This window comes from Ctenopharyngodon idella, chromosome 9 (assembly GCF_019924925.1).
Source record: "Ctenopharyngodon idella isolate HZGC_01 chromosome 9, HZGC01, whole genome shotgun sequence".
Taxonomy (NCBI): domain Eukaryota; kingdom Metazoa; phylum Chordata; class Actinopteri; order Cypriniformes; family Xenocyprididae; genus Ctenopharyngodon; species Ctenopharyngodon idella.
Window position 1 is genome coordinate 29891352 of NC_067228.1, and position 13329 is coordinate 29904680.

Here is a 13329-nt window from a genome sequence, read left to right on the forward strand (position 1 = left end):
GCACACACCTCTCAAAAAGCTGAAAATGCATATCAGAGCACAAACAAAGCCATGATGTCAAAAAAAACTGCATGCAGAGCTAAGAGACAGGATTGTGTCAAGACACAGATCTGGGGAAGACTACAAAAAAAAAAAAAAAAAAAAACCTGCTGCATTGAAGGTTCACAGAAGCATGTAGCCTCCATAATCCTTAATGGAAGAAGATTGAAACAACGAGGACTCTTCCTAGAGCTAGCCTCCTTGCCAAACTGAGCAATCACGGTAGAAGGGCCTTAGTTAAAGTGCTAACCAAGAAGCTGATGGTCACTCTGGTTGAGCTCCATGAACACATATGGAGATAGGAGAAACTTACAGAAGGACAAACTTCACTGCAACACTCCGCTTATCTGGGCTTAATGGCAGAATGGCCAGACTCAAGCTTCTCCTCAGTGAAGACACAAGAAAACCCACATGGAATTTGCAAAAAAAAGCACCTAAAGGACTCTCTCAGACAGTGAGAAACAAGATTCTCTGGTCTGATGAACCTCTGTTCCAAGCATCATGTATGGAGGAAACCAGGCACTGCTCATCACCTGCACAATACCATCCCAACAGTAAAGTGTGATGGTAGCAGCATTATGCTGTGTTGTATTTTTTTCAGCGGCAGGGACTGAGGGACTCGACAGGGTAGAAGGAAAGCTCAGAGCAGCAAAATATAGAGATCGCCTTAATGAAAACCTAGTCCAGAGCATTCAGAACCTCGGGCAGGGCAGAAGGTTCACCTTCCAACAGGACAATGACCCTAAGCACACAGCTAAGACAATGCAAGAGTGGCTTATGGATGTCCTTGAGTGGCCCAGCCAGAACCCGGACTTGAACCCAATCGAACATCTCGGGAGAAACCTGAAAATGTCTGTCCACCGACGGTCCCCATCCAACCTAACTGAGCTTGAAAGGATCTGAGGAGAAGAACAGCAGAAAATCACCAAATACAGAGCTTGTCGCATCATACCCAAAAAGACTTGAGGCTGTAAAGGTGCTTCAAAGTACTGAGTTAAGTACTGAGTTACAAATACGTATGCTATGTTCTTTTTTAAGTTTTTCCTTTTTAATAAATTTGCAAAGTTGTCACATCTGTTTTTTGCATTGTCATTATGGAGTATGGATGGAGTGATTGATGTGGGGAAAAAGTCATTCAAAGTAGTTTAACATAAGGCAGTAACATTACAATGTAAAAAATTGAAGGGGTATGACTACTTTCGCAAGGCACTGTATACAATAATACTGTTATATATTCCTTTTTCCCACCCTTAAACCTAACCATACCATGAAACCTGTCCCTAACCTTAACTGTATCCCACCTCAATATCAACGTACGATCAGTCATACAATAGGATTGCCAGCATACGAATGTTTGAATGTTTGAAATCAGACGTGAGCCTGGTCTGTCGCAAGATGATTTCTGCGCTCAGATCTGTGCTCATTTCTACATTAGATTGATAAATGAGGCCCATTGTACCTTACTATTTTTTTTATAGATGCTTAAAGCGTAGCCCAAGATTTTGTTTTTGTTGACATATGATAAGTTGTATGAAAAAAAAAATTGTACTATGTCAGAATCCCCTGCATCGCCTCTGTTTAAACACATTTTGGCAGAAAAGATGAAAGTGTTTTGAGGAATTTGTGAGTATTATGATGTGTGTTTGCTGAGCTGGCTCTTCATTTGCTGTTGTTGGATCTTTTTCAAGCTGTTTTCAAAGATCTCTGTGAAGTGCTTGGCAACCAAAGCAAATATTCAGCGGTCTAATGTTTGCCTGAGTATAAAAGTCTGTTCCAGTGCTGGGAGTGACATGTTATTAAAACCACTTGAATCTGTAAAATCTGCTCTCAGAGGCCTAGGAGGTGACTGGTTTTTGAATGTGTTGATTCATTTGTTCAGACAGTGATTCAAAGTGTCTAAAGTCAACCCTCTATGATTTTTAGGATTGTGCAGTAATTATTCCCAGTGTTTTGCAATCCTGCTTCCTAAAAGTCTCTCTCCACGATGCAAACATATGGTTATTGTGACTCTTGTGGTTTTGGCCTTCGGTGCATTTTTTCCCCTCATTCCATTATTTGGAATGTAGCTGTTTAATGTGTGCTCTCTAGTGTACAAGTGTGTGTACTGCAGGGTCCAAATAAACAAATGCAGAGGAACTACAGTAAATGTACTACTTTGTTTTTCTTTATCCTTTATTCTTTCTCTCAGGATTTGTTGGATCATTCCTGTACATCTGGTAGTGGCTCTGGCCTACCTTTCCTGGTCCAGAGGACAGTAGCCAGACAGATCACTCTCAGCGAGTGTGTCGGTATGTGCCCACACCATCTCAGTTCTTTCTCAGAGCTATGTATGTGTGCATGAAGTGTTTCTCAGATTTTGTGTTGCAGGTTAGCAGTTCCTATAAAACTATTTAAACTCCACATGGCTTTCAGTTACTAAGCTATAGGTATGGGACAATTTTGACCAGTAGTAAGCTATATCTGACAAAACCCCACTTTTGAGTTATCTGGCTTATGTCCTCAATTGGAGAAAAAAAACAAACAAAAAAAAACATAAAATGTTACATTACATATATATTTTTGCAAAATGTTTAGTCTGAAGTAATTAGCTGTATATAAAACAATAGAAGTCTATGGTGTGGCCTTGTTTACTAAATAAACTGCTAAGACAGTTAATTCAGCATACATGTGTGTTTTCTGTCAGGTAAAGGTCGGTATGGAGAAGTCTGGAGGGGTCAGTGGCAGGGAGAAAGTGTGGCTGTGAAAATATTCTCATCTCGAGATGAGAAATCTTGGTTCAGAGAGACAGAAATCTACAACACTGTCCTACTGCGACACGAGAATATTCTGGGTAAATCATTTACATCTTTCATATTGAAAGCCCATATCAAACCCCTAGAAATGACATTTGCTTTCATTAGGATACTTCTAATGAAACTATAACTTTATGTAAAAAGTTTACCTTGTATAATTTTTAATTTTTTTTTTCCCTAGGCTTCATTGCATCAGATATGACATCGCGTAACTCCAGCACTCAGTTGTGGTTAATCACACATTTTCATGAAATGGGATCTCTCTACGATTACCTGCAACTCAGCATGCTGGATGCTTCTGCCTGTTTGCGGATGGCACTGTCCATTGCCAGCGGCCTGGCTCATCTGCACGTGGAGATCTTTGGCACTCAGGGCAAACCAGCCATCGCTCACAGAGACCTTAAAAGCAAAAATATTTTAGTGAACAAAAATGGCCAGTGCTGCATCGCAGACCTTGGTAAGAATGGCTTCTGACTGAAGCAAATCAGTTATTTTATGCATGCTTTTGATTCATATGGCTTTATATTAGAATATTTAAAATATTACCATGAAGTTTATTTTGGACAGTGTCAGCAAACATTTTAAAACACCATGTGATTTATGATTATGTATGGAAATAATTGAAGTAACTGACAACGGAGCGTTGAATTATTGTGCATTTAATTTAAGTTCAGTTATGCATTAAATTTTCAGTAATCACTGTAGGTATAATCAAAATAACGCATTATCACAGTAATTATGGTATAGACTGCATTTTTTGCATATACTACAGTTACTGCATCTCAAGTTTTCATCTCAAAAATATATTTGTGTTAGAACTATTTTCTTAAAGCACCAAACCAATTCAGATAATTTCAAGCATACAGCTGCTGGTCATATAATTAGAATATCGTGAAAAAGTTCATTTTTTTTATTGTAAATTATTTTAAAAAATGAAACTTTCATATATTCTAGATTCCCTACATGTAAAGTAAAACATTTCAAAAGTTTTTTTTTTTTTAATTTGTTGATTAGAGCGTACAGCTAATGAAAGTCCAAAATCCAGTATCTCAAAATATTAGAATATTTACATTTGAGTTTCATTAAATGACCATCCCTACAGTATAAATTCTGGGTATCTTTTGTTCTTTGAAACCACACTAATGGGGAAGACTGCTGACTTGGCAATGGTCCAGGAGACAATCATTGACACCCTCCACAAAGAGAGTAAGTCACAGAAGGTCATTACTGAATGGGGTGGCTGTTTACAGAGTGATGTATCAAAGCATATTAAATGCAAAGTTGACTGGAAGGAAGAAATTGGGTAGGCAAAGGTGCACAAGCAACAGGGATGACCGCAAGCTTGAGAATACTGTCAAGTAAAGCCGATTCAAACACTTGGGAGAGCTTCACAATGAGTAGAATGAAGCCGGAGTCAGCGCATCAAGAGTCACCACACTCAGACATCTTCAGGAAAAGGACTACCAAGCCACTTCTGAACCAGAGACAACGTCAGAAGCATCTTACCTGGGCTAAGGAGAAAAAGAACTGGACAGTGAACAGTGGTCGAAAGTCCTCTTTTCAGATAAAAGTAAATTTTGCATTTCATGTTGAAATCATGGTCCCAGAGTCTGAAGGAAGACTGGAGAGGCACAGAATCCAAGCTGCTTGAAGTCTAGTTTGAAGTTTTTGAAGTCAATAATGATTTGGGGGGGCCGTGACGTCTGCTGGTGTTGGTCCATTGTGTTTTATCAAGTGCAAAGTCAATGCAGCCATCTTCCAGGAGATTTTGGAGCACTTTATGCTTCCATCTGCTGACAAGCTTTATGGAGATGCTGATTTCCTTTTCCAGCAGGACTTTAGCACCTGCCCACAGTGCAAAAACCACTTCCAAGTGGTTTGCTGACCATGATATTACTGTGCTTTATTGGCCAGCCAACATGCCTGACCTGAATCTATGGGATATTTTCAAGAGAAAGATGAGAAACAGTCGATCCAACAATATACAGATGATCTGAAGGCTCAATAGTGCCTCAGCAGTGCCACAGGCTGATCACTTCCATGCCACACTTCACTGATGCAGTAATTTGTGCTAGGAGCAAGTCATTTGCTGTAATATGTCCTGCCGATCAAGTATTGAGTGCACAAAAGAACATACTTTAAAGAACTTGAACTTTTCTGTTTTGCAAATCCATTTTTTGATTGATCTTAGGAAATATTCTAATATTTTGAAATACTGGATTTTGGACTTTCATGAGCTGTACGCTCTAATCATCAAAATTTAAAAAAAAAACTTTTGAAATGTTTTACTTTACATGTAGGGAATCTAGAATATATGAAAGTTTCATTTTTAAAAATAATTTATAATAAAAAAATGAACTTTTTGATGATATTCTAATTATATGACCAGCACCTGTAAGTGATATGCATCTGTAATGTGGTCTACAAATCTGAAACTACTTTCTAAACATGCAGTTATCCCTGAAGCCTCCTAATGTATCAACCAATCAACCTTTCAAAAAAAAAAAAAAAAAAAAAAAAAATTCAGGTCAATTTAAAAAAAAAAAAAATGTTCAGGTCAAATCTTTGTGATTATTCTAAGCCATTTTTATATTTATTTATTTTTATTTTTTTTTACAACATTTATTGTTAGGCTGAATAAGTTAGGGCCATAATCATGGTAATGAATCATAGAGGACGGATTAATGGTTTTTAAATCTGTAAATATTTTGTTGCCTACTTCCGTCCATCAGTCACTTGTTGTCTGGTTTCTAATCACTTGTTTGTTCCCTCAATATTTACCTACTGAACATGTTGCCCTTTGTACGCAAATAAGTAGAAAGCAGAAGCGAGCTATTTGCTCATGGAGGATGGACACTTTAATTTGTGTCTTTATTAAATTCACTCTGACTCACTCTAGAGCTCTAGGGCTCATTTCTGCAACACCAGGCTGCTATTAGAAGAAATCACAGTTGTTTCCTACTAAAACTCTAACGAAAACCCATTAGGTAGCTTTTAGCTAACACATATCTGGGAACTCTTCCGTACACGGGAAGTGGAACACAAGATTAGTTTTTGTAGAGCACTTGAAACTACATACAGCACATTAAGAAAATGAACACGTTCTTCTTAGTCACAGGATTTGAAAACATGTTGTCCGTATGGGACTAGAGGTTTTCACTTAGGACTATTTTTTATTTTTTTTTCCTGCATGCTCAAAAAAAAAAAAAAAGTTTTTTTATACCTTTAGTTTTTCATGTTTACTTCATGTCACATGAAATTGAATTCTTGTATATTCCCACAAGAGGGTGCTATACAACATTTAAGAAGTAAATGAGCTTTCCCCATCAAGCTGTGGATATACAGTACTGTGCAAAAGTCTTGGGCACTTTAGTATTTTCAAAATTGGCCAGTACTGTAAATCTCAGATTATGCACATCAGATGCATCTCAGCATCTTAGATGATGCTCTTAGGGGTGTATGAACGTATTTGTCCAATGAAATGATGAATTTCAATACCCCTTTCTCTAAATTATGAATACAATCTGGTAATTATTTTATTTGAAAGTGTCTTAATTACTTTCGCCCCTGGGTAAAAGCTGTCAAATGTTGTTTTGCTGAGCTGTGGAAAAGAGCTGTCCTTTAATATGTCTGTCCACAACTTCCTGTTTCAAAAACACAAGCAAATACACAGGTGTCTAATCCAGGCAGGGACATGTGACTAAAGTGTGTTGTGCAAAGCTACTGATAGATGATGTGCTATGTGATAATGATACATTTGGTCACACATCTGTGTTCTTCAGGTCTTGCTGTGATGCATTTTCAGGACACAAATGAGCTGGATGTAGGGAATAATCCTAAAGTTGGGACAAAGCGCTACATGGCCCCTGAGGTCCTGGATGACTCCATTCAAACAGATTGCTTTGAGTCTTATAAGCGAGTCGATATCTGGGCCTTTGGACTCGTGCTGTGGGAAATTGCTAGAAGAACAGTTAGTATTGGTACGTATATCTTTACATCTGATTCACTTTCATACCTGTCCTTCATTTTTCTTTTTTCGATCTCTGCTGTTGCACTCGGATAATTTGCTTTCAATATGGAGTCAAATGACTTGAGGAGTAAAAGATTGCTGCTTAACATGGAGCTCCGTGCCGCGTTGTGAAAATTATCCTGTTAAACATTTATAAGATGGTCAGTTTTAATCAGTATTTGCATTCTGAATAACACTTAATGAGTAAAATGTTGAAGAAGTCAAAAAACCTAAACTAGATATTAAGAGACATTTAAGATCACATGGTCCTGAGTTAGTTCAGGATAGTTCAAAAATGAGTGAAGTTCCTCGAGGAAACAGAGTGAGAATGGCAAGTGAACCCCCTGGCAACTAAATGCAAGCTTGATCATTTAAGAGATATGGAGAATCAGAGTCTTTAAGCCTCGAGATCAGAGAGGGATATAAATGAACTGTTTGTCCAAAAGTATGTTAGAGATGAAACCGTGACTATATTGATCATTCATGTGTGACGTGCATACACACACATACAGTGCTCAGCATAAATGAGTACACCCCCTTTGAAAAGTAACTATTTAAACAATATCTCAATGAACACAAAAACAATTTCCAAAATGTTGACAAGACTAAGTTGTTAGGGTTCAGAAAAAAGAGGATTCAATTTGCATGGTAATTCACAGTTTATTAGGGAAACAGATCAAGGAGCAACAAAATAGCAGCAAGGGCTAGACTGGATAATGTCCACAGTCAATGACGGCCGGTAGCAAGACACAGTCCATGGAAATTAAATGCCCAACCAAGATCAGTCTGCAGCTCAGGAGGTCAAGGATGATGGCAAACGAGACAGGGGGAGCAATGGGCAGTGATGGCAGGTGGAGCGGGGAAGCCGGAAGAAGTGGGAAGATGAGCACAATCCAGCAGCCAGGGAAACAGGGAAACTGGAGAGAAAAAGAAAAAAAAGAAAAAACTAAAGTGACTGATCTGAAGGCAAAAACCACGAGAGAAATAAATAAAATAAAAATGAGTAACCAGAAAAAACTATTATACCAAGGGGAAAAAAGAAAAGAAAAATAAATTAAATCAAGTTGGTTAAAACTAAAAATCAAAATAAAACTAGAAATCAAACAGAGCTCTAGTCACAGCAAAAAACAACATAGAAATAACTTGAGGCACAAAAAAAATTCAAACTGAAGAAAATAAAGCTTGACTAGAAAACTAGGAACAGCACAAAAAAGACAAGACGTGAACAACAAGACGCATTAACACGATCTGGCACGGAACAAAAAACACAAAGGGAATATAAAGGGAAGCTAATGAGGAGTAACGTGAGATTAATAATGAATTAACAGGGTAACAAGAGGACAGGGCAACAATAGACAGTTGAACGCATGACGCAAACACCACAACAACACATGCCAAAGCACATGGCAGACGAACACAAACACCACGTGCCGAAGCGCGTGACCAGACAAACAAGACAGCCATGCTTTCCAGACGAACAGCGGTACAAACACAAGGTAGATCAAACCGCCGTCCTGACATAAGTTTAATATAACATCTGTTTAACTTATAATATGAAAGTAAGGTTAATAATATAACTTAGATTACACATTTTTCAGTTTTACTCAAATTAGGGTAATGCAAAAATTAGTACACCCCACAACAAAAACTACTACATCTAGTACTTTGTATGGCCTCCATGATTTTTAATGACAGCACCAAGTCTTCTAGGCATGGAATGAACAAGTTGGCGACATTTTGCAACATCTATCTTTTTCCATTCTTCATGAATGACCTCTTTTAGAGACTGGATGCTGGATGGAGAGTGATGCTCTACTTGTCTCTTCAGAATTCCCCATAGGTGTTCGATTGGGTTTCGATCAGGAGCCAATGAACCACTTTCACCCTGTTCTTCTTCAGAAATCCAGCAGTGGCCTTAGATGTGTGTTTAGGATCATTGTCATGTTGGAAAAGTGCACAACGACCAAGGGCACGGAGTGATGGTAGCTTCTTCACTTTCAGTATAGAGCAGTACATCTGTGAATTCATGATGCCATCAATGAAATGCAGCTCCCCGACACCAGCAGCACTCATGCAGCCCCACATAACGACACTGCCACCACCATGTTTCACTGTAGGCACCATGCATTTTTCTTTGTATTCCTCACCTTTGTGACGCCATGCAGTTTTTAAGCCATCAGTTCCAAAAACATTTATCTTGGTCTCATCACTCCAGAGTATAGAGTCCCAGTAGTCTGCATCTTTGTCAGCATGGCGGGCTTTTTTTATGTCTGGGCTTTAGGAAAGGCTTCTTTCGTGGATGGCACCCATGCATACCATTCCTCTGCAGTCTCCACTTTAGATAACTGCAGTGAACTTGCATGCCGATTTTCTTCAACCCTTCTCATCAGAAGACGCTCTTGTCGAGGTGTTAACTTCCATGGACGACCCGGACGTCTCTGTGAGATGGTTGCAGTTCCATCTTTTTTTAATTTTTGTACCACTTTTGCTACAGTATTCTGACTGATAAGTAAAGCTTTGCTGAACTTCTTGTAGCCTTCACCTTTCTGGTGTAAAGAAATTGTTTTCTTTCTTAGGTCTCGTGACATTTCTCTTCCATGTGGTGCCATTGCTGACAGCATGAAATGGGAAGGGGTTTTAACACCCTTTTATAGTCAACTGTCTGCTGGATACCTGTGTAATAAATAATTAGACTCACCTGTGGTTGAATTCTTGTTAAATTAGACATTTGTAGTCTAAAATTTAGCTTTCCTCCAGAGACTTTCAGTGGGGTGTACTCATTTTTGCATCACCCTAATTTGAGTAAAATTGAAAATTTTGTTCTCTAAGTTATGTTATTAACCTTACTTTCATGTTATAAGTTAAACAGATGTTATATAAAACTTAGTCTTGTCAACATTTTAGAAATTGTTTTTGTGTTCATTGAGATATTGTTTAAAATGTTACTTTTCAAAGGGGGTGTACTCATTTACGCTGAGCACTGTACATATATAGCAAGGTTTCCTAATCTCACTCATTTGGCGTGAGACACAAGCTTTTGGGCTCTGTCTCATGCTTTCACACCACCCAACTAAATTTCAATCTAAATAAGACAACGCAAATATATTTGCTCATAGGATTTTCCCACCAGCACGGGACTTGATTTGTCCAAAGCACAGATTATCTTCAGTTGATTGAACTCTTAGAAAGCGGCAAGATTCTACACCAATCAATAGCTGCATTTCCACCGCAGGAACTTTCCCCAGGAACTAGGGACTTTGGGGTGGTACTCGGTGTGTTTTGACTGCAGGAACCAGGGTCTCAATTAAGTTCTGGGTAAAAATTCCCCCTCAGAAAGAACCTGCTCACGAGGTAGTACTTTTTAAAGTTCAGGAAATTTCGAGGATGGGACTTGAGTGCTGAACATGCTGATTGGTTAAGTTCACGCAGCATTTTGATTGGTTGACTCCACGCAGCATTTTATTTCAACAATCATTTTTAAAAGTCTGTTGCGGTGCGTGCAGTAAGAGTTGTTTGCTATTTGAATCAACAATGGAGTTTAAATAATACGACAGATGGACCGAGACGAGGTTCAGGCTTTATTAAGCTTATATGTGCAGGACAAAATCCAGCAGGAACTGGAAAGTTGTGTGCAGTCCTACGTTACCGGGCTTCTTCATGGTACTTTAGACTGTGATGGAAATGCAGACAGCAACAGGCCTGGGGGAAAAAAAGTTCCTGTGAAAAAAGTTCCTGGGACAAATTGTTCCAGGTAATTTCGGTGGAAAAGTGGCTAATTTGATCAATACAGAGCTGTCTACAGTACTAGATGGAGAAAATTAAGAAACAACAAATTGTTGGATTCAGCAATCAAAATCTCACTCCAGCCAGGAAACCAATGTTGGCAACCCTGATATATTTTAATTTTAGTTTTTCTTTTTCTAATTACTATGACTTGAGCTGTTTTAGTTGCTAAGAAGAGTCATGTGAAATGTAATAGTTTAATCCATGGCTTCAGTCATATAATCAGTCATCGTTGTGTTACCCATTGAGGATTGACAATTGATTGGTCAGTCTTGATTATGCATACAGACCGTGGAATTAGAATTGCGCAGCGGTGGTGTGAGACAGTTCCTCGCAGACCTTAACCTGTGAGTCATGGATGGACTGTTAAGTTTTTGTTAAAAAAAAACATTTATTGATAATGATTCAGGGGTTTTCCTGGGTCAAAAATAGTCTTTGGTTGTGGCGGACTAACACGGTCATCCACAAACAGTACAAAGTAACCCATGCAAACTGCGAGCCCAGTACTGACAATAAATCCTAAATAAATACAAAGAAACAGTTTGTAATATTAAATTATCTTATTTATTCATGACATAAAAAATAATCACTGTCAGGACAGATCATAAAACAAAGTGGTTAGAACTATTTTATATTTAAAAATCTGTAATTTTATACGTAAAATGCCACTGAGTGACTGATTTGAGAAGTTATTCAATAAAAAGAATAACAAATTACAACACATTACACAGAAAAAGTGCAGGTCTATTATTTTCTATTCAATCCAGAAACTTTGCGATGTGTAGTTAGCAGCATGAAAAATATATGTATTACATACGGAAAGCGAGCAAAGATCGCTGCCATAATAATCACTGAAGCTGTCAATTATAATGTGAGTTACTCAAAGCTGCACTTTTTTTAAAAAACTCTTGTTATTCTAATCGATGAAGCTGTGCAGTGAATTCTTATTGACATCATATTTATACTTTGTTGGTTATAATGAAAGGATTCGCGAGTGTGAAAAGCTCCTCTGTTTTGAGTGCTGTTGAGCAAATTCTGTAATTTCTGATTGGCCATTGTGTTCACCCGCTCAGATATGCCTGCAATTGCCAACAAAGCTCAAAAACATGCTGCAAATAGAAACCATTGACACCCTTCACAGAGCGCTTACACAAACCATAGACAATAAATACATAGACACCTCACTGGCCGCTTTGGCCCATTGCTGCGATATATCAGTGAGTCCACCACATTGGACCGGGCAAGACTGCTCTATAAACAAATACAAATAATGCGGAGCTGTCATTTATATTTCTTAACTGATTTCAGTGGTTTATGATCTGTGTGGAGCATGAAATTACTTAGAATCTCACCTGTTAGAAATACTGCAGCTCCGATTTGTTAAAATGACATTTATCACGGTTCAGTTTCAGACCTGACTCTCTGATAGTTCTCAGAACAGCCTCAAGATTCTCGTCATGCTCGTTTTGGTCTTTGCCATAAACAAGTATGTCATCCATAACAACTACAGTGCCTTTGTGTCCAATTAGAAGTCTACTCATTTTTCTTTGTAAAATTTTGGGTGCTGATGTAACGGTAGTCTATTAAAACAGAACCATCCTACTGGAGTTGAATGTGGTCAACTTCACACAGCTTGGGTCCGAAGGGATTTGCCAAAACCCTGAGGACTCACGTTTTACAGCCTGATTCATACATTTGAGGTAAACACAAATCCTGACAGAACCATTCCTTTGGTTCCGTGACTTCAGAAATTATCCCTAAGGACTGTGTGCGCTTAAGCTCCTGTTCTATCTTAGGCAACAGGGGAAAGAGAATTTTACGAGGGGTGGCCAGATTATAAGGTGTTGCATCTGACTTAAGCCAGTGTCTCCATAGACATCATCATGGTCTGTGATTTCATCCACTCTCTGTGCTAGGCCCATCTTACAAGCAGTACTACAACTGAGCAAATTGTAAGCAAATGGCCCATCTATGACAAAAATCCAAAACTTCCCCCTTTACTTTCAGTATTTGCTGGGAATTTTACCATACAGCTCACTTTTCCCCCAGGACTTCTCACATTTACACTGGCTTTGACCAGTGGAGGGTGCCCATGTAAGCTCTCATATGTAGAGCGTGACATGATGATGTTGGCCTCAGAATCAATTTTGAAATTGACCATTCTGTCCTGTATAGGCAGAGTAATGCACCACCTGTCCTCAGAAGCAGACTCATTTATTACAGACACAAAGAAAAATGCATCACTAGTCTCAGTATCACACACTACTAGCTTTTTGACATTTTTTCGTTTTACATGCAATGGCAGAATGTTCAACTTATTGCATTACCTACATCACTTATTTTGTGCGGGGCAATTATTCTGTGTGATTACAGCATGTGCAGTCTATGGCTTGTTTCCTCTCACCACCCTTTCCTTATTTGGTGGTCCTGTAAAGCACTTTGTGCCTTTCCGGTGTCCGTGCTGTACTGCGCCCACCTCGCTCCCCCACTCAGGTTTTGGGTCTTGATGAGCTCAGACTGCTGCGCGATCTGTACCGCTTTGTTAGTTCAGGTTCTGTTTGTAACATTTGGAAAAGTCACAATATGCAGTCCCTATGATGACTCTGTCCCGTATTTGTTCCCCTTTGCTCGCACTGAACTCGCAGTATTCAGCCAATTCATAGAGGCCAATTCAATGTTAATTAAATTTGCCAACAACAATCGTAA

General features: G+C 38.7%; 1 protein-coding gene across 6 annotated transcripts in view; it reads left to right on the plus strand.

Moving 5' to 3' along the window:
* The window catches only part of LOC127518801 (activin receptor type-1-like), a 76094-nt gene that overhangs the window by 40521 nt on the left and 22244 nt on the right, over positions 1-13329 (plus strand). For 4 of the 6 annotated variants that reach the window (XM_051905965.1, XM_051905964.1, XM_051905968.1 and 1 more), the window contains 4 exons: positions 2228-2327; positions 2723-2869; positions 3013-3288; positions 6614-6811. In XM_051905965.1, the coding sequence (XP_051761925.1) occupies positions 2228-2327; positions 2723-2869; positions 3013-3288; positions 6614-6811 (721 nt within the window). Of the gene's footprint in view, positions 1-2227; positions 2328-2722; positions 2870-3012; positions 3289-6613; positions 6812-8668; positions 9538-13329 lie in introns of those variants that run through there. The other 2 variants (XM_051905966.1, XM_051905969.1) reach the window with 2 other exon arrangements.